The 22,497-nt window shown below is 36.4% G+C and overlaps 1 protein-coding gene across 1 annotated transcript in view; it reads left to right on the top strand.

Annotated features, from left to right (window-relative positions):
• Positions 1-22,497, top strand: part of LOC144228126 (uncharacterized) — a 265,973-nt gene that overhangs the window by 226,266 nt on the left and 17,210 nt on the right. The window contains exons 4-5 of the mRNA XM_077759955.1: positions 15,199-15,230; positions 15,745-15,795. Of these exons, the coding sequence (XP_077616081.1) occupies positions 15,199-15,230; positions 15,745-15,795 (83 nt within the window). The remainder of the gene's footprint in view (positions 1-15,198; positions 15,231-15,744; positions 15,796-22,497) is intronic.

Here is a 22,497-nt window from a genome sequence, read left to right on the forward strand (position 1 = left end):
ACTCAGCAATTATATACCCAGGGAAATTGTGTGCGTATTTATACCAAAAGGCATATATGAGAATGTCCATAGCAATATTATTAATAAAAATGCAAACTAGAAACAACAAAGCTATCTTCTATAGTCTTATGGATACATGTATTATCTTTATGGAGACAGTACTACACATCAATGAAATGAATGACCTACGAGTATATGAATCATTGAGGATGAGTTTCACAAACATAATTTTATCTGAAAGAAGACAATACAAAAGTATATACAGTAAAATTCCATACTAATATCATACTAATATGATATGATATTAGTAAGATTCTCATACTAATATCAAAAGATGATAAAATTAGTTCATGATGATTGAAATCAAATCAGCATTTTCTCCTGGGTGATGATTATCAGCTGTGATGGAGATTTCTGGGTAGTTTCTGGTTAGTCTTCTACATCTCATTTTATGCTATAGTTGCATTTCACAATTCATCCAGCTGTATTATTGTGAACTATGAAAATTCTTATAAGTAAACATGTACTTAATTCATTAAACAGATCTGGTCCATCTCTGCTGAAAAACAGAGTAAACAAAGACATTTTGAAAGTAAGCAGGTGTTAGAAGATCAGGCCTTCAAGGATGGAGGCCATGAGAATCATGCCCCCGGCAAGCAGGAGTTTATTACTGACACTGTTTATAATTGCCAGCTCATCATGATAATTGAATGCAGACTGAATTTTAACCAGTATATTATTGTTGTTAAGTCTCTACAAACAATGCGCTCCATATTGTCTACACTCAGGACAGACTAATCTTCTGGCCCACCCCCTTAATGTACCACCACTTTGAACAAAAAGCAAGCAGGAATCACAATTTCAAAATCAAGCAACATATGATTATTCTAAGCAATAAATTAATCATTTGCATTGAGAAATGTGTATTGACTAATACACATTTATTTTGTAATGATCAAAGTTCGTAATGATCATGAAAATATACATATTTTGAACTGCATAAATCAAAATACATAATGTAAAATTATATCCATTTGAAATCAGCAAGCATTTTTTAAAGGCTACTTTGTGTCAGGCCCTTTTTTTTAGGCACTTTGAAGGTTGATAGTTTTTATTCCAGTAGATAAAACCAACAAATAAACCAATTCACCAACCATTGCACTTGACAATATTCACACATCATTTTCAAAAGCTGCTAGATTAATGAGACAGGTTAAAACCAAAAGTAAAGAAGACTTGAATGATGTGACTAACAATTTTAGACCTCATGTTGAATGTTATACAGTAAAATCATAAATACATTCTTATATAGTAAACATAAAATGTGTACAACAAAGTCATTACGTATTAGTCTACCATGGAAGTCACAATTATCAATCTATTGCAAAAAGTATGTTCACACGGACAATATAGTTTTACTTCAATAAGCATAATACAGAAATCCAGAAAATAGGGGGGTCTGGGTGGCTCAGTAGGTTGAGCTTTGGACTCTTCATTTCAGATCAGGTCATGATCTCAGGGTCATGGGATTGAGCTTCACATCACTGGGCTCTGCAATTAGCATGTAGCCTGCTTAAGATTCTCTCTCTCTCCTTCTGCCCCTCTCCTCCACTTACACACTCTATCTTTATAAATATGTACATATATATGCATATATATATGTGCTTATATATATTACTATATATGTGTATACATATATGTAAGCATAGGTAAAAATTTCAGTATATCTGAAAACAAAACAATATAGTTAAGTAGCTTTTAGATTAAAGACAAAAACTTAGGGGTGCCTGGGTGGCTCAGCCAGTTAAGAGTCTGACTCTTGAGTTTTGGTTCTGGTCACGATTTCAGCGTTCTTGAATTCAAGCCCCACACAAGGCTCTGTGCTGACAGTGCAGAGCCTGCTTAGAATTTTCTGTCTCTCCCTCTCTCTCTGCCCCTCCCCTGTTTGTGCTCTCTCTCAAAATAAATAAACTTAAAAAAAAGATAAAAGCTGGGTCTCCCACTCTATTCTTTGGAAGGTAAGTGATAGAGGGTGGCTGCCACACATCCTTCTTTCTGGGAGAGATCCTCTCAGTTCTGTTCCTCCTTTTGCCCTTCCAAGACTGTTACCTTGCATGCTGGGAGTCCTCAGGAGCTCCATTATGTCTCTCTCATTGCTCTCTTTCCTCTTGCCTTAAATTGACTTGTGTGAAAGACTTCTTGCGCCTGGGGACATCTCTCCTAGGTCCTCTGTCCTGCCCACCCCTCTTGTAAGTGGTGTGTGTATATATGTGTGCATATATGTGTAAGCATAGGTAAAAAGTTCAGTACATTAGTCCTTGGAAAATAGTGGGTGCATGAGCGCTTTCTGGAGTTGGGACTTGGACTCAGTTCTAGCCATCAAGCCCTCCCAGTGACATTTAAAGATTGGCTAAAAATGTGTCTTAGTTTCTCCACAATTCTCAGAATAGCAGATTCCTTCCCACCCAGCTTTTATTAGCCAGTGCTAAAAGCCACTGAGAATATTTTGTCCCTTAAGAATGGCTAGCCACTTTCTGGAAGTTCATTCACATTTCTTTACATCCTCAGCTCTTTGGTGGGTTTTGAAATATACTATGATTCTTTGGCTCATTTGACTTCTTCTCATATTTTAGGGAGGAAAAAATGACCTACTGACAATTTCTACATACTACACAACAGCATTCTATTTGATTTTAAACTAATGACAACAAACTACACAACTACAGGGTAATAATTGGATTGCAAACAGAGAAAGTTATTTAAATCTGAAACCAGTCATTGTCTTTAGTTGGTTGAGCTTGCAAGTATTTTCACACCTGGGTTCCTCTTAGGGACGGCATCCAGTTATTTCCACCACACCATGCTAGCTACTTATCCATCACATTCATCCAAACTGAAATTCCACTGGGTGTCTGTCTTGGCACACTCCTCCACCCGTTGTGGTTATGCTTGTATTCCGGAGTCAGCAGAGTGGCTTCCATCCTGCTGCTGATCATCCCCCATGGCCTCCTCTCTGTTTTACATAAACTCATTTTCCTTCATATTTCACCTCATGCTAGAATATTTTATTCTTGCCTCTTACTTTGGATATACCTCCCTCTGCTAAATAATCATGCTCTTTGCAGTTTCTGAAGATTTCTTATTGTGCTATATCTTATGAGAAGTGTTGCAGATGGTGCAACATCACCATTTTTCTTCCCCAAAAGAAGGTAATGCATCACCAATTTTATTCCTCCAATTTCCTTTTTTCCTAAACATGACATTTTTGTTTTCAGGAAAAAATAGCCTGTTTGGAGCTCATATCCACACATTCATCTGGTGCCGGTTCATGTTCTCCAACTTTGTTAACACTGTGATCTGAGAAACTTCAGTAAATAAGTGCCTTTCTCACAGAAGGGATCATGTACTGGCCCCTGATTTCTCTAACCCAGTGATTTTCATCTCCATCTCATTCCATGACTACATCCTGCATCCTAACGTCATCTTGAACAGCTCTACCTCTGAATTAATTAAACATCTGGATATCTAACAGCAGTCCTCTAGCTCTCACTAGTTCCCATATTTACTTACCCTAATTAATTCATTATCTTCCCGTTCTGCCCCTATTTATTCTCAATTATTTTCTATGATTATTCTCCCTTCTAATAACCTAGAGAGACCATAGAAGACTTTAATGTCTTTTTCCAGACTCTTCCCATTCAACACTGCTACATCCATTTCTTTACATTGCTTTGCATGTCCTCTTGTGAAAAACCCTAAGCTCAATTAAGTATGTCCTCCTCTTTCACTCACCTTCAGAAACTGATAATAAATGTCACACTATAGAAAGTTGTTTATAAATATCTTTTTTATTACCAATTTTCCACTTGACTCTGATGTACTTTTGCATTTAACAGTTTCATTGAAAACTTGATTAACAGTTCAAAATACATTTATTATAATGATAGATCCTGGTAGAGTAACATAAAATGTAAATCTGGAGATACAAAGGTTTATTTTATCATTTTTTCTTTTGAATGTATCTATATACTGAATAGTAGTTATATTCAATACATTGGATATATTGAGAAATACTACATTAAACTATATTTGGTCTTGACAACAGGTGTCACATTTTTATTTATTTTTCAAAAGAGAGAATGAGAAAGCAGGGGAGGGGCAGAGAGAGAGCAGAGAGAGAGAATCCCAAGAAGGCCCCATGCTGCCAGCACAGAGCCCAAATGGGGCCTGAACTCAGGAACCATGAGATCATGACCGAGCCGAAATAAAACACTTAACTTACTGAGCCACCCAGGCATCCCCTGGTGTCACATTTTAAATGAAATGTTTTCCAGCCATTATTTTTATCTTGATATTATGTTTTTCACATTCAGGAGGAAGTATTTATAAAGATTGAATGGAATTATTTTTGAAATAATGAAAAGCAAAACACCCTCGATTTTGCTATATGAATAGCACACAGGAGTAGACAAAAATATCTGAATTTTTACTTATTAAAAAGCTAATTTGGAAATGATAGTGCTATTGAATACCTGCAGGCTAAATTTGGAACCACTCCATGAAATCAATGTCAAGTAATTCTTGATCTCCTACTTGAATTGCTTATATTTTAATATTTGAGTTAATCTGTAAACTGGTTAAAATATGTGAATTAATAAATGTTCAAGCAATTTGAAATACAAACCCTTACCAAGCAGAATTATGGGACTGATAGAAAGTGACTGTGCCAGAATTTGATGCAGGGTATAAAATGGTAATGACTAGTAAACATGCTATTCATTAATCATTGAAATGGAAGTTAAATGTTTATAAGCAACATTTATAATGAATTTCAGGATTTAAAGCAGTTAGATATGGTAGTAAATGAGAAAGACACTTGTGCTTGGGACATTATTCTTCCCAATGCTTTTAGTATTTAATGATCTAGGGCCATAGTCCAAATGTGTTCATATTTGGTAGAGTCTATAATTTTAGGATCTTTGAAGGTCACTAAAGATGTATATGAGTCATGTACAGAAATGTTAAATTAAAAAAAAAAAGCTTTCAATGGGAACTTGAATTTTATCTTTGGTATTTTTGCACACTAACACATTTTTCAACCAGCGGCCCCTAAAAGCAAGTGAATCTGACACAAAAGAGATTGTATGTGTGTTAGGATGAAAAGTTGTATTCAAGGCAAAGGAACTGAGGGCCAAAGATTAGTAAGGAAAATATGTGACCTATGACTTGACTAAGGCATCATACCATATTGAACTTTGGAATAGATAATCTATAGGATTTCTTTTAGTCTTCAAAATACTTTTACTAGATTTTCTAGAAGTGGTAGCAATAGCATTGCAATAAAGCTTTTAAAATATGGTCCCTTTTGTGTCTTCCAGGGGCAAGCAAGTGTATCCATTACTGGTTAGTGTATGTATATTATTAGTATCATTATATCTTTGCACATAAGGACATTCTTTTGCATTCTTCATGTCTACTATTGTGTTAGTTATCTATTGCAATGTAATAATTGTTCTCAAATCTAGTCACTTAAAGCAATAAACTTTTCTCACAATTCTGTGGGTTAGGAATCCAGTGGCAGTCTACTTGGTACCTCTGACTCAGAGTGTCTGTAATTAAGGTTATCACCTGGAAGTGCATTGATCTTAGCCCTCAGCTAGGGATAGGTCTGCTTCCAAAAGTATTCTTGTGGTTGTTGGTAGGGTTCAGTTCCTCTGGGTTATTGGATGAGGGTCTGTGCTCCTTGCTGCTTGCAGGAGGAAATCTGCACTCTGTTCTTTGCCACATAGACCTCATGAGAGACATTACAATGACTTAAATACCAGGGAGAGAGTGATCATGAGGAGCCATTTCTGAAGCTGTCTACTTATTCAGGTTCTGTTACAAAACAGTGAAGAAAGCAGAAAGCATCAGATTTATTATTCAAAATACTGCTGCCTTCATGGAAGAAATATAAGGCTATAGGTTATCCAAGCCACAAAAAAAGAGTAAAAACAAGTATAAGAGTAGAAAATTATAGGATCACCTGAGTGGCTCAGTTGGTTGAGCTTTAGGCTCTAAGCTGACAGTACAGAGCCTGCTTGGGATTCTCTCTCTCTCCCTCTCTTTCTGTCTCCCCCATTCCCACTCTCTTTCTTTCTTTCTCTCTTTTTCTCTTTCTCAAGATAAATAAATGAACTTTAAAAAAAAGTAAGGGTACCTGGGTGGCTCAGACAGTTAGGACTCTGACTTCAGCTCAGGCGATGATCTCACAGTTTGTGGGTTTGAGCCTCGCATCGTGTCTGTGCTGACAGCGCAGAGCCTAGAGCCTGCTTCAGATTCTGTCTCTCCCTCCCCTGCTCACCCTCTGTCTCTCTCTGTCTCTCAAAAATTAATAAACATTAAAACTTTTTAAATAAAAAAGTGTAAAAATTGTAATTTAATCTACAAAAAGGGTTTTCTCTAAAATGATGCTCTGGGACTCCTAAAACATCATTATTAGCACAGCTTGTGATCCTGCTGCCTGAGATGTTCATATAACCTGAAGTGCTGTTGACTATGGCAACATCTTTTCAAAGAATTTGAGTCAGGTTTTGTAAAGTATTCATCAATTCCCTCTAATTCGTGAGTGTATCATATACTCTTTGTGTCACTTGTATTATATTGGTTCTCAATAAACATTCATTATGAAAAAGACTGCCAAACATTTACTTGTATTTTAGGCTTTCAAAGTTAGCAGAATATGTGACTACTAATTAGAGAATTCAGAAGGTTAACTAAAGAGACAAGAAGTATGCAATAGGAAAAGTATATATAAAGTTGCAAAGCAACATAAAAGTAGGTGTCAACATGTAATAAATTAAATGTCTTTAATAATGAGAAGTAGGAAAACAATAGCATTAGGTGGGCAGCTGACATTATTTAATTATTTACTTTCGTCAAATAAATATAACTATTTGGCAGGATTTACCTCAATATTCAGTAGAAATAATGCAACTTATTGCTTTGAATGCCTAGACAAAGCCAAAGATGTTTGGAAAAAAAAGAAATGACAAGCAAATAAACATACAAATCATACATACCTTCATATATACATACCTACAGTTACATGCACAAATGATTGTATAAATAAATATGATTAGTGAAATTAGTGAATTAGTAAAAACCTGAAATATTATCTCCAATTTTACCAATTTGATAAGGTAAGAAAAAAAATCCAGAAAAAAATAGAGAATCTCTGGGTTTTGGCAAGCCTAAAAGCAATACATGGATTAATGTCACTCAGGATTTTTCTTTTTTGTGCATGTGTCTCTTATACATAGTCTTATACTTGGTTACATTCCACTGAATATGTTCAATTTAGCTTAGTTTTACCCCATCTTCATTTCTGTACATGAAGAGCAATAGTGAAGGCAAAGTTCTTATCATAGATAACTTTTCCCTCTGAAAAAAAAGATTAAAATATTCTGTATATTTCTTGTTTCTTCTATTTTTATTTTATTTTTTAAATTTTTTAATGTTTTATTTATTTCTGAGAGAGAGAGAGAGACAGCGTGAGCGGGGGAGGGTCAGAGAGAGAGGGAGACACAGAATCTGAAACAGGCTCCAGGCTCTGAGCTAACTGTCAGCACAGAGCCTGACACGAGGCTTGAACCCACAGTGAGATCATGACCTGAGCCGAAGTCAGACACTTAACCAACTGAGCCACCCAGGTGCCCCTCTTCTTCTATTTTTAAACTCTTTGCTATTCACAAGGACTCTTACATCAGCCAGAAAGGGCAAACTTCAGCTATGATTTACTATGTTCTGATTTCTGACAGGCTTTGTTTATCCACAAAAGGACTGGTTTTACATATGCATTTACAGACTGTCTTACTGTGTCACCTAAAATGCTAACCTCATCAAGAAGGGGTTGACACTTCTTTCTCCATCAGCATGAAGACTTCTCTTTGCTCTCATTGGTTCTGTCCTTACCGTTGTTTTTTTTTCAAAAGTTGTGTGTCTTTTCTTTCTACTAAAGAAAATCCATTCACCATAATATCATTTTAATGCTTAAATCCAGTTTTGACACAGATATAAAGCAAAGAAGAATAGACTATATTTCACAATAAGCATGCCTGCATTCTGATTCCATCATTCACTAGTGATGTAACTTTAGATACGTGTTTGAAAACTATGTTTTTATGGTGGCAAACTTAAGATGGCCCAAGAACATAATCATATTGGAGAACCGAGACAGAACAAGTTACTGAACAACATAACAAAACAATTGACAATTTTTCACAACCAAATGCCCATCCAGCCAATGTAATTGCTAAGAGAAATCCTACAAACGTGTTAAATATTAATGATTAAGAGGAACAAAGCATCACCCCAATCACCTCCAGGCAATAATGATAATGCATTGATAACAAATTTCTTTTCACCCAAATTGTTGGAATTAATATATTTGCTATGTACATACATATTAGCAATTATGTACCTTTTAAAATAATTCCTTTGTTTATGGACCATATTTTAGAATACTAAACCACAACCTTCAGTCATGAGTTAATATTAATACATGCCAAAACAAACTTCAGTAACTCTAATAACCAATAAGCTTTCACTTTTATGTGCAAATTAAAGCATGTTAACTTTAAAAAAAAATCCCATGAAAAACAAACAAAAAGAGGCCTTGAGTTTTTGAATTAATTTTTAACTTAGCACAGAGTTTCCGTTAGTCTGGTTATGTAGAACAGAGCATATGTTGGTAAATGTGGTTTTAAAAAATTGTTAAGTTTATGTTTAAAAGCTAAATTTTTTTATGCAGTAAACTCATCACGCATAATTCAAGTCAGTTTCTTTTACGAGAGCTTAGTAAAATGAATAATTTCTTAAATTGCTCTATCATGTTCTCTGGAAGTGTATTCCATGGAACATACATTTTTCCTGAACCCAGACAAGAAATAAATGTAAATATCAAATTCACTTAATCTGGGAAATACTGTGTTTAAAATGACAAAAATTTTTTAAAAATATGTCTTACAGGTATCTAGTAACATAATGAAATACACAGTATTTTCCAAATATATTTTAGTGCATGATCCTTATTTCCAAAGAGACTTTTGTGACTCTAGAGCCGCACCGTCCAACAGACACTTCTGTGATGACTGAAATGTTCCATATCCCTGTTTTCCAAAACCCAAAATGGTAGCTACTCATCACAAGTGGCTAGTGAATATTTGAAATGTAACCAGTATAACTGAGGAATTGAATTTTAATGTTATTTAATTTCAATCAAATTTTATTTTATTTATTTAATTTTTTTAACCTTTGGCTAAACAGCTTTATTGAAACTAGTGGAATCCATAAACATCTAGGAAGCATTGCAATTACTTTTTTTTTTGAGATTTATTTATTTATTTACTTTTACATAGTTTATCATCAAGTTGGTTTCCATATAACACCCAGTGCTCATCCCCACAAGTGCCCTCCTCAGTGCCCATAACCCCCCCTCTCCCTCCGCCCCATACCCATTAGTCCTCAGTTTGTTCTCACATTCAAGAGTCTCTCATGGCTTGCCTCCCTCCCTCTCCTCCCCTATGTTCCCCCTTCTTCTCCCCCACGGTCCTCCGTTAAGTTCCTCCTAATCCTCCTATACATGCAAACATATGGTAGCTCTCCTCTGCCTGACTTATTTCGCTCAGCATAACACTCTCAACATCCATCCATGTTGCTACAAATGGCCAGATTTCATTCTTTCTCATTGCCATGTAATATTCCATTATATAGATGAACCACATCTTCTTGATCCATTCATCTGTTGATGGACACTTAGGCTCTTTCCATGCTTTGGCTATTGTTGAGAGTGCTGCTATGAACATTGGGGTACATGTGCTCCTATGCATCAGCACTCCTGTATCCTTTGGGTAAATTCCTAGCAGTGCTATTGCGGGGTCATGGAGTTCTATTGTTAATTTTTTGAGGAACCTCCACACTATTTTCCAGAGGGGCTGCACCAGTTTACCTTCCCACCAACAGTGTAGGAGGGTGTCTGTTTCTCCACATCCTCACCAGCATCTAGAGTCCTCTGATTTGCTCATTTTAGCCACTCTGACCGAAGTGAGGTGGTATTTTAGTATGGTTTTGATTTGTATTTCCCTGATGATGAGGGACACTGAGTATCATTTCATGTGTCTGTTGGCCATCTGGATGTCCTCCTTGGAAAAGTGTCTGTCCCTGTCTTCTGCCCATTTCTTCACTGGACTGTTTGTTTTTTGGGTGTGGAGTTTGGTGAGTTCCTTATATATTTTGGATACTAACCCTCTATCTGATATGTCATTTGCAACTATCTTTTCCCATTCCATCGGATGCCTATTAGTTTTATTGATTGTTTCCTTTGCCGTGCTGAAGCTTTTAATCTTGATGAGATCCCAATAGTTCATTTTTCTCTTGATTCCCTTGCTTTTGGGAAGGTGTCAAGTAAGAAATTGCTGCAGTTGAGGTCAAGGAGGTTGTTTCCTGCTTTCTCTAGTTTCAATCAAATTTTAAATAGTTACTTGCAGCAAAGGTTACTTTATTGGGCAACTCAAATCTAGATTCATAAAATGCGCAAGATATGCTGTCCTGTCATTACATTTTAAGAGTAATTTTGTTAGTTGGAAAGTCTCTCTGGGGCACAAGTAGGAATGCGGTGATTGGGTCATGACTAGAGAACAGCATTAATAAGTGTACTAAAGGTGAAACCAGTGTGTGTGGGGGGGGGGAGGGAGGACAGTTTCTCACTGGCCAGTAGGAAAGATGTCAGGGTCAAGAATGGAAGCTGGAAAAAAACAAAGGCAACCATGAATTCTAACTTGTATTATTTATTTCAGGTTTCTCAGAGGCACCCTTCACTTATTCATTCTTTCAAGTGTTTACAAGAAAGGATAAATAAGGACAAATAAGTGAAAGCAAATTGTTATGTTCATGCTGCAGAACTACTTTTCAAAGGCCAGCTTAGAATCCTCCAGGTACATAGAATTACAATGTATTTTATTCTAATCCTATTAAATTACCACTTATTTATGATATATACAAACTATATATGATTATGAAGACTGACTTCCTTTACAATTTTATCATTTCCATGAATTCTTATTCAAGGCTAAATGACAATATAAATCCTCTGGTATTATCTTAGGTGGAACTTTCTAATCTCAAGTATACTTACTAGTCTTTACCTTTCTCCAATATTTTGTTTAATTGTATTATTTCTTTATTGTCAGGGTAAAATTTTATATATTATTTTGTCAAGTTTATCCACATTTAAAAAAATTAGTTCTGTATATAAAATGTTCATTTTCACTCTCAGATATCATGCCAAACATTTTTGATTCACTTTTTGGTGAGTTGAACTTATTTCCTGGTAGATATTCTTGGAAATATAAAGGGAAAAATCGTCCCTGATTATGTTTATCTCCATAACTGTTTTCCTGTGGCCTTAACCTTGAATTTAACATGAGGGTTGACTCATGTTGTCTTTCTTGATGATCTTAAAGTATTGAGTATATAAATTGTTGCTGTTGAAGGGGAGGAAAACTCTCTACTCTCAAGTTCTTCTAGGTATTCTAAGAATTAAATCTATATGACACAGATTAACAGGAAAAAAAACACACACCCATACAAAGTTTTATTGCCTGTGCACGGAGGCCTGATAATGGAATTGAGATCCTAAGAAATGATCAAGGCAGTCAGTTTTTATTTATTTATTTTTTTAGAGAAAGAGACAATAAATCTATGAAGAATTGACAGGAGAAAGCAAACCTAACTTTGGAAGCTTTGATTAGTAAGGAATTCTAAACAGAATTTAGGCTAGGGTAGTAAATTAGTAAAAAGTAACATGTTGGCAGAGGTAGGGTGGGTTGGATGGTATTATAATTTTCAATAAAATCTCTTCTGCTTTTTATTTTGTCTTTTGGAATCCAATTTTNNAAAAAAAAAAAAGAAAAACAAAATGGGTACCTGGGTGCCTCAGTCAGTTAAGAATCTGACTTCTGCTGAGGTCATGATCTCACAGTCCATGCTGTGAATTGGAGCCCCACATCAGGCTCTGTGCTGAAAGCTCAGAGCCTGGAGCCTGCTTCCGATTCTGTCTCCCTCTCTCTCTTCCTCTCCCCTCTGGCACTCTGTCTGTCTCTTTCAAAAATAAATAAACACTAAAGAAAAATATTTAATTTTTTTAAATAATTAAAAAGTAAAGTGTTTAAATAAAGTTTTAAGTTAACCTTTCAAATATTTTAGGTCATTTTATTGTCCCTTAGAAATTACTCACTCTATTTTCATTTTTTTTTAAATTTCTTGTAACAATTATATATTATTTTAGAGTAATCTTCACTTGCATCCATTCTTAAAGAGATGGATTTTTTCTTGCATCCTAGGTTTATTTTTTGTCTGGCTGGAATTGGCTAGGCTTTGTCTTCTTGGAGATCCATTTCGGTATCTTTCTCTTTTAGACGGGTATTCTGTTTTGCTCATAAATCTTTTCTGGTGTCAGTTTTCTACATCTAACCCTTTCATGAGATCCTTTATTTCCACCTTAACTAGTGCTATTAACCGCTCAAATAAATTTACATCATCCGCCCTTCTGAGAGCATATGTTTGCTAGATCTCTTTTCAAGGTCTTAACCATTATGGTATCATTTGGTCTTTGAGTTTCTGTTATATTTGTGTGTTTAACACCAAACTGAAACCTTAGAGAATTTCTCCAGAATTCCCTGGTCATGTTCAGACTTGTTTGCTCAGGCTTTCCCTAAGGACTGGGAGCTACCCTTTTTGACATGTGTATTTGCTGATAATTTTTGGTCTCTGCAGTTATCTCCTACCTCCCCTCACTCTACTGATGGAGATCCTGTGCTTGCTTTGATGTGATTGGTAATTGTCATTACTAGTCTGTAATCATACAGACCACCCAGAATAGTATGTTAATTTTAAAATGCTGCTGTAACAAATTGCCACAATAGAGATATATTCTCTTATGGTTCTGGAGGGCAGAGGTCCAAAAGCACTTTCACTGATTTTCTGAAAGTCAAGGCATCAGCTAGGTTGGTTCCTTCTGGAGCCAGGAGCCAAGATTCTATTCCATGCCTCTTCTTGCTCCTGGTGGCTGCATTCATTTTGGCTACATTAGTCCAGACACTATTTCTGTGGTCACATTGCCATCTCCTTATAAAGACCCTAGCAGCTATAGTGGTCCACCTGTAAATCCATGGTAATCTTGATGTCTCAAGACCCTTAATATAATCACATGTGCAAAGTAATTTTTGCCATATAAGGTAACGCATTCACTGTTTTGGGATTTGGACGTGGAGGTTTATTTATTTTATTTTATTTATTTAATTTTATTTTATTTATTTTTTAGCCTACTATAGATAGCCAAGAATAATTGAAAAAAAAAGATAAATCATAAAAAAATAAAATCCATTGTAAGACATAAAAAGACCAAATTCAAACATTATTGAGGAGCAAAGATCCCAGAGAGAAGGGAACTTCTCAGCAGAGGGTTCCGACTTCGTGTTTTAGGAATAGGAAGAAATTGGAGGAGACAGTGTTTGTAGGTAATTATGCTGAGGATTCCATATTTGGAAGAACTCTAGTGGAAGAGAAAGTGCCTGACAGCCACTGCCTGTCTGTACTGGTTTTTACAACCTGGATGAGTAGTTTGAGCTGTTACTACTGTCTTTTCTTACAGGGCAGGCCAGCAAAAGTGCAATGCAACTAAAAACCTTAAACCGGTATCCTCCACCTGATTTCTAACCATCTCCCACCCCACTGCACTGGGCTTCAGGCACCCACCTGCTGCACATACCAGGGCTCAAATCAGGCTTTATTTTATTATGTTTTTAGTATTTATTTTTTCTTTTACAGTTTATTGTCAAGTTGATTTCCATATAATACCCAGTGCTCATCCCAACAAGCACCCTCCTTCATGCCCATCACCTCTTTTCCCCTCTCCCCCCCCCCCATCAACCCTCAGTTTGTTCTCAGTATTTAAGAGTCTCTTATGGTTTACCTCCCTCCCTCTCCTTAACTATTTTTTCCCCTTCTCCTCCCCGCCATGGTCCTCTGTTAAGTTTCTCCTGATCCAGGTATGAGTGAAAACATATGGTATCTGTCCTTCTCTGCCTGACTTATTTCGCTCAGCATAATATCCTTGAGTTCCATCCATATTTCTACAAATGGTCAAATTTCATTCTTTCTCATTGCCATGTAGTATTCCATTGTATAAATGAACCACATCTTCTTGATCCATTCTTCAGTTGATGGACATTTAGGCTCTTTCCGTGATTTGGCTACTGTTGACAGCGCTGCTATGAACATTGGGGTATATGTGCCCCAATGCATCAGCACTTCTGGATCCCTTGGGTAAATTCCTGGCAGTGCTATTGCTGGGTCATAGGGGAGTTCTATTGTTGATTTCTTGGGGAACTTCCACACTGTTTTCCAGAGGGCCTGCACCAGTTTACATTCCCACCAACAGTGTAGGAAAAGTGTAGCCTGTTTCCCCACATCCTTACCAGCATCTATAGTCTCCTGATTTGTTCATTTTAGCCACTCTGACACTCTGAGAAGCATGAGGTGGTATCTCAATGTGGTTTTGATCTGTATTTCCCTGATGATGAGTGATGCTGAGGATTGTTTCATGTGTTTGTTGGCCATCTGGTTGTCTTCTTTGGAGAAGTGTCTGTTCATGTCTTCTGCCCATTTCTTCACTGGATTATTTGTTTTTCAGGTGTGGAGTTTGGTGAGTTTTTTATAGATTTTGGATACTAGCCCTTTATCCAATATGTCATTTACAAATATCTTTTCTCATTCTGTTGGTTTCATTTTAGTTTTGTTGTCAAATCAGGGTTTAAACTCTAGAGGGGGTTTCAATGTCTATTGTTGTCATTGCATCCAGAGGTCCTTTTAAAATGTATTTCTGGCTTTTGAAAAGCACATTCTTATTTCATATATTTTAATAGTGCACGTTATAGAATTCCTAGTATTGCACAAAGACTCACACATTTTGGAGAATGTACTTCAGAAATACCTTTGCCATTTGAGCTTATTCGGTGAAAGAGAAAGACAGAGAGTACACAGAGAGACAGAGACAGAGGGAGAGAAAGGGAGAGAGAGAGAGACAGAGAGGTCCGCTACACTAATTTCTATTGCTCCCAGGTTAAAAGATAAACTCATTCTGATTTTTTTTCTTTGCAGGAGAATGCTTCCGTAAAGATGAAAGAAAAATGGTAAGCAGAGAACCCAGGAAAAAGGATTCTAACTGGACAAGATGGGAAGCATTATAGATGTGTGTTGAAAGTTCTAGATTCATTGTTTTACTCTCAGCGGGCAAGCAAACATTATTGAAAATAATTACTTATGGGGCACCTAGGGGGCTCAGTTGGTTGAGCCTCTGACTTTGGCTCAGGTTAAGATCTCCCGGTTCATGGTTTCCAGCTCTGGGTAAGGCTCTGTGCTGACAGTTTTCTGGAGCCTGCTTCTGATTCTGTGTCTCCTTCTCTCTGTGTCCCTTCCCACTCTCGCTCTGTCTCTCTCTCTCAAAAATAAACATTAAAGATATTTTTAAAATTACTTAATCTCTTTAATAAGAAATAAGGAAAATAAATAATTTTCTTCATCCAAGCATACTTTTATTTTATTTGAATGTGGCATATGGTATATTAATATTAGATTTTATTTTAGCAGGACAACCTCAGCAACATTTTTAACATGTGGTATTGCATTTTAATTCTTACCTTCCAGTTTACAACTACATCAGCATCTGCCGTGTGTAAACAGTATGATCAGCATCAGGTAAGTGTGTAGCTGTTTATTGTCCTCTGGGGTTAAAAAAATTGAGGATGACATTTAGCCATATTAAAAAAATATCATTGGTAATTCCACAATGTAGTATGCATTAATCTGAAACATGCATACTAGCAAAAGAAACAATTTTATGCCATCAGAAAATTAGATTAGCTAATAATCTAGTATTTCCTCATAGAAAACAACATGAAAACAGTGTGTATAGAAAGTGTGTATATTTAGAATGCTAATTTTTTTTTTCTTGCTATGGATTTGGCTGCTTGCAATATATTTGATATCCTAGGACAATAAGACCTGAAGGAATTTCCTGAGGTCATCACATCCATTTTTCTGACTTAGAGAAGGTCTGCAACGACCCAAACAAAACAATTACTCACCCAGACTGTTTCTCATCTCACCACAGGGAAAGACAAGGCTTGGAAATAACTGCTAGGAAACCACAAAAGAACAACCCCATATATAATAAAACACCAAAATGCATGCAATATCTATTCTCAGGTCCTCAGTTGCTGAGCCTGCTGACATTACAATATTCCAGAGTTGTTTGTGACTTTTTCATTTAGATAGTGTCCTTCTTAAGCTATATTTTTATAGCATCGCTAACTTTTGAAACAATAATGACCATGTGCACACGAAGAAGTATGAAAGACAATTTGAGGACTAGCTTGTAAATTAATAAGTGGTTAGACAGTCCTATCACCTCTGGTCGCTGAACAGCAGCTCTCGATCGTGCAGGAAAGAGAAGGGAAATGGGGGTGAATGTAGATAAGAGAGTTGTGGTACAAAGGGAGTACAGGACTCTGCATCTGGTAAACATAGCCCTCCCTGCCTACACCACACTCTTCCTCCCTGCCTCAGCTCACTCCCATCCCCTTCAAACATGTAACAACTTTTTTTATAACAAAGGAAAAATGCAATTTTACACTCTGTTGCAGTCAAATCAAATTACATGTGGTTTCACCAAATTACACCAAAAGTGACAGATTAAAAAGTGATAGATTTTTAGCAGCATAAAATCTTTGGGTTTCTTTCCCTTGAAAATGTGTAGCGTGAACCCGCTGACCCTTCATTTATCCCCTGATAAGAGACTTCATAGGCATCCCAAGTTTCTGAAATTCAGCCACTGTAGGGTTCTGATATTTCCATGGTTTAATGTTGAAGAAATATGAAGTAGAAAGAGAAAGGAGAATTGGGGACTTTCTCTTGCTGATTGCCCATAACCTCACCCTACCTTCTCAGATAGTACCTGGGCAAAGCTGGAGATAAATAGCCCGTATTTTATCTTCATACTAGAGATTTTGTCTCCATGTTGCTATAGATCTTCAATGTTTTTACAATAATTATTTTTTCCCATTTTAGCTTAAAGGTATTTTTGATAATTATTTCTAAAACAATTCTATAAGTATTTTGACAAAATAACTGAGCCTGGGAAGGTAGAATAATTCAAAGACTGTATGACATATGGTTTTTTGCTGATAATATGATTTTAAAGCACAGATTTTGACCTATAAAAAACACAATGTAAACAAAGCTCAAATACAGGGGTGAGTGAATGATGTTCAGAGAGAGAGGGAGAGACAGTTTTGCACAGGGATCTGTGACTCAAAGAAATAGACACTGAGATAGGTGATTAAAATTGACCCCTACCTTGAACAGTGTTCTTCTCATGTTCTTTACCATGATTATAATTTTCCTTTTGATTTCTTTTAGAGTTTTAATTAGAAGGAAGTTTTTCTGGGTAAAGCAAATCAACATCTAAATAGAAGATAGTTAAAAAGAAATCATGCTTGGTTTCTTCATGAAATGGTGGAACACAAAGTCACTAATATAAAAAATCTCTTTCATATATACCGTCTACACTACTGGGAGAAAATGCAATTTTCGAAAAGTATAACAGTCCTGAGAACATAACAATACTTTGCAATCTGTTCATGAAATATGAATACTTTAGCCCTTTTCTTGTCTATTTTAGCTTATAAGCATTTATACAAGTATATGTACATATGCGTATGTATAAATATATATGTATGTGTGTACATACACATACACACACTTTCATGGGCTATGTATTATTATAACACAAAACCATTACAAGATATTTTCTATTCCTGTTAATAGTTTAGATTTCACTGGACAGGGAAGAATCCATACACAAATATCTGTATAATAATATACAGATAATTACATACAGATATAATAATATACAGATATACAGCTGTATATTAGAAATATTGAAGGTGATGTTATTATATAATTTGAGAATATTTTCCAGACTGAAAAGAATTTAAAATTTGCAGATGAAAGTACACTGTGGAGAAAAATACTATGGTGTTATTGGCTGAATTGTGCCCCCTCCCAAATTTAAATGATGTAATCCTAACCCCCAATACCTCAGAATGTGACTGTATTTAGAGTTTGGGTCTTTAAAGAGATATTTAAGGTTAAATGAGGTTATAGGATGGTGTCCTTATAGAGAAAGGGGATCAGGACACAGCCACTCACAGAGGGAAGCCCATATGAGACATGGGGAGAAGACAACCATCTATGAGCCAAGGAGAGAGGTCCTCAGAAGGAACCAATACTAGTTACACCTTCATCTTGAACTTCTGGCTTCCAGAAATTTGAGTGAATAAACTTCTATGGTTTAAACCACTCAGTGTGTGGTACGTTGTTATAGCAACTCTAGTAAATTAATACATATGGAATATCAGATCAAACAAATAAGAAAAAAATCAGCATATTGACATGTAAATTAAAAACATTTTCATTGTTTGTATTCAAGGACAAATGATACATTTAAAAATTTTTTTCTGAGTAAAAAGTCATTTAAAGATAAACATTAGACTACACTCAAATGCCCTCTTCAAATTCAAACTTTCTTTTATTGCATATGCTATCCAAAAAGTAATAAAAATAATGAAAATAATTCCTTTTTTTTTTTTCATTTTGAAGGAAAAATAATTGTATCCATGCTGTTTCCATTACCATTAAGGCCCAAGACCTTAAACCTGTTTTTTTCCTAGACCTGGAAAACTGGTTATTTTATAACAGTTCAGAGGAAATAATTTGTTTACAACCTTCCTTGAATGACCCCCCTTTATTTTAACATCTTTATTCTAGATCATCACTCTTCCTCGTATGGGCATAGCTCAGACACTCACTGGTCCTCACTCCTGTACACATTGCCCCTTAGAGTTTTCACTAGCTACGTTGTCTAAAAACCAACCCATCACATTCTTTTTCTTCATCCTCTTTTTCTCTATATGTGAAAAATTTCTACAAAGAAAAATTTATGATTTCCTAACATATATACAGGTATGCTTATTTGTGTTTTTACCTCCCTTCCATTCGTACACACACATTTAAGGAGAGAAGTCTTTGTTTTAGTCATATATATTAATAGCAGAGATTTCTGGAATACTGTTGTTATCAGTTAGATTCAAAGGGAAAGCGCCTGATTTGTTTGTTTTAGCCACTCTGACCCTCTGACAAGCATGAGGTAGTATCTCAGTGTGGTTTTGATCTGTATTTACCTGCTGATGAGTGACGCTGAGCATCATTTCATGTGTCTGTTGGCCATCTGTATGTCCTCTTTGGAGAAGCGTCTGTTCATGTCTTCTGCCCATTTCTTTACTGGATTATTTGTTTTTTGGGTGTGGAGTTTGGTGAGGTCCTTATGTATTTTGGATACTAGCCCTTTATCTGATATATCATTTGCAACTCTCTTTACCCATTCTGTTGGTTGCCTATTAGTTTTATGGATTGTTTCCCATGATGTGCAGAAACTTTTAGTCTTGATGAGGTCCCAACAGTTTATTTTACTCATGATTCTCTTGCCTTTGGGGATGTGTTGTATAAGAAATTGCTGCAGCTGAGGTCAAGGAGGTTGTTTCCTGCTTTCTTCTCTAGTGTTTTGATAGATTCCTGTCTCTCATTCAGGTCCTTCATCCATTTTGAGTTTATTTCTGTGTATGGTGTGAGAAAATGACCTAGTTTCATTCTTTTGCACATTGCTGCCCAGTTCTCCCAGCACCATCTGTTAAAGAGGCTGTCTTTTTTCCATTGGATACTCTTTCCCGCTTTGTCAAAGATTAGTTGGCCATATATTTGAGGGTCCAATTCTGGGTTCTCTATTCTATTCCATTGGTCTATGTGTCTGTTTTTGTACCAATACACACTGTCTTGATGACTACAGCTTTGTAGTAAAGGCTAAAGCCTGGGATTGTGATGCTTACCGTTTCAGTTTTCTTCTTCAATATTACTTTGGCTCTTTGGGGTCCTAAACTATTTTAGGAGAGTTTGTTCTAGCTTTGAGAAGAATGCTGGTGCAATTTTGATTGGGATTGCAGTGAAGGTGTAGATTGTTTTGGGCAGTATTGACATTTTAACAATATTTTTTCTTCCAATCCATGAGCATGGAATGTTTTTCCATTTTTTTGTTTCTTCTTCAATTTCCCTCATAAGTTTTCTACAGTTTTCAACATACAGATCTTTTACATCTTGGGTTAGGTTTATTCCTAGGTATTTTATGGTTTTTTGTGCAATTGTAAATGGGATCACTTTCTTGATTTCTCTTTCTGTTGCTTCATTGTTGGTGATTAAAAATACAATCGATTTCTGTACATTGATTTTGTACCCTGTGACTTTGCTGAATTCATTGATCAGTTCTAGTAGGCTTCTGGTAGAGTCTGTTGGGTTTTCCATTTAGAGTATCATGTCATCTGTGAAAAGTAAAGTTTGACTTCATCTTTGCCAAATCTGATGCCTTTTATTTCCTTTTGTTGTCTGATGGCTGATGCTAGGACTTTCAGCACTGTGTTAAACAACAGTGGTGAGAGTGGACATCCCTGTTGTGTTCCTGATCTCAGAGGGAAAGCTCTCGGTTTTTTCCCATTGACTATAGTTGCTGGCTAGAATGTGGAGAAACAGGCACCCCCCTACACTGTTGGTGGGAATGTAAACTGGTGCAGCCGCTCTGGAAAACAGTGTGGAGTTTCCTCAAAACATTAACGATAGAACTCCTCTATGCCCAGCAATAGCACTGCTAGGAATTTACCCAAGGGATACAGGATGCATAGGGGCACATGTACCCCAATGTTCATAGCAGCACTCTCAATAACAGCCAAAACATGGAAAGAGCCTAAGTGTCCATTAGCTGATGAATGGATCAAGAAGATGTAGTTTATCTATACAATGGAATACTACATGGCAATGAGAAAGAATGAAATCTGACCATTTGTAGCAACATGGATGGACCTTGAGGGTGTTATGTTGATTGAAATAAGTCAGGCAGAGAAGGACAGATAGCATATGTTTGCATGTATAGGTGGATTAGGAAGAAGTTAACAGAAAATGAAGCAGAAGAAGGGGAAAAATAGTCGGGAAGAGGGAGGGAGGCAAATCATGAGAGACTCCTGAATGCTGAGAACAGACTGAGGGCTGATGGGGATGGAGAAGAGGGGAAGGGGGGGTGATGGGCATGGAGGAGGGCACTTGTTGGGATGAGCACTGGGTGTTATATGGAAACCAATTTAACAATAAACTATAAAAAAAGGGTGGGGGGAAGCACCTGTTACTTGCATATACTGGCCCATCTTTGGATATTTCATGATCAAGAGCTGTTTTGGTCTTTGGTGAAATGAATATATATGTTTTCCAGGGCCCTCCATAAAAGTTGGAAAGGCTAAAAATCATTTGCCCCGACCTGTAGGAACTCCAGACCCTGGGAATTTGGAGATTTAAATTTGAATTGACTCCTTTCATGCCCCATGCCCACCTCTCCTGGTCCTGGCCTGGAAGATGCTATAGTTGTTAAGTTTCTTTTGTTGTTGTTGTTTAAAATAAACAGATGTATTCTTTTCAAATAATTAGAAGAAGGAAAAAGCAGAAGCAAAGAAAACTTGGACTCAGAAAGATAACCTAGCTCTGATTAGATTTTGTTAAAATTATAAAGGAAAGCATAATTGAAAAGTAAATTCTTCTGAATATTCCTCAGTGACTCCCATTGGTCGTTTTAGAGTCCACATTTGTAACTTTCCTGGCAGGAACCTCTCTAGCAACTGCTTACTTACAAATCCATGTTCTATCCTAAGTAAAAGGTTGACCTTGGGCCTGTGAAGTTGCTTTCCCTCCATTTTGGAATTTCTAAAATGTTTAAAACGGTATTGTACAAGTGCACACTTCAATTGATGAAGTCTTATGCAAAAACAGAGGCTGTGAGATTGGAAAACAGAATAAATCTGAGTTCCTCAAAGCAGAGTACTGCTTTTTCAGCATGAATTTCAGCATAATAATTATATATTAGTACATCATTGCCCTGGGCCATACCTTGCATAGCATTTTTCAGTGAGAGGGTTCACATGCTTCCAAGATACCTAATACTTTTAAAATGGAAATGATAAATGCGTGCCATTGTTCTCCAGACACTTGTGCACAACAGTGTAAAATTTGGGGTAATCAAATCAGGAAACACAGCTTTAAAGCAATTTCCTCTGACTTATGGTGACAATGAAAGCAACATATTCCTGATTTCAACAGTGTGCTCGTGCATGATGTGGGGTCTTCTGCATAGTTAGATGAGTTATGCTTTTCCATATTAGTGATCTGCTACTGGCTTGGGGACCAAAGATGGGGAATGGCACTCCTCAAAGGGAGGTATTATGAACAGTCAAAACAGTGAAAAGTAAATTA

The sequence above is a fragment of the Crocuta crocuta genome, unplaced genomic scaffold, assembly GCF_008692635.1.
Source record: "Crocuta crocuta isolate KB4526 unplaced genomic scaffold, BGI_CrCroc_1.0 scaffold462, whole genome shotgun sequence".
NCBI classification, from domain to species: Eukaryota; Metazoa; Chordata; class Mammalia; order Carnivora; family Hyaenidae; genus Crocuta; species Crocuta crocuta.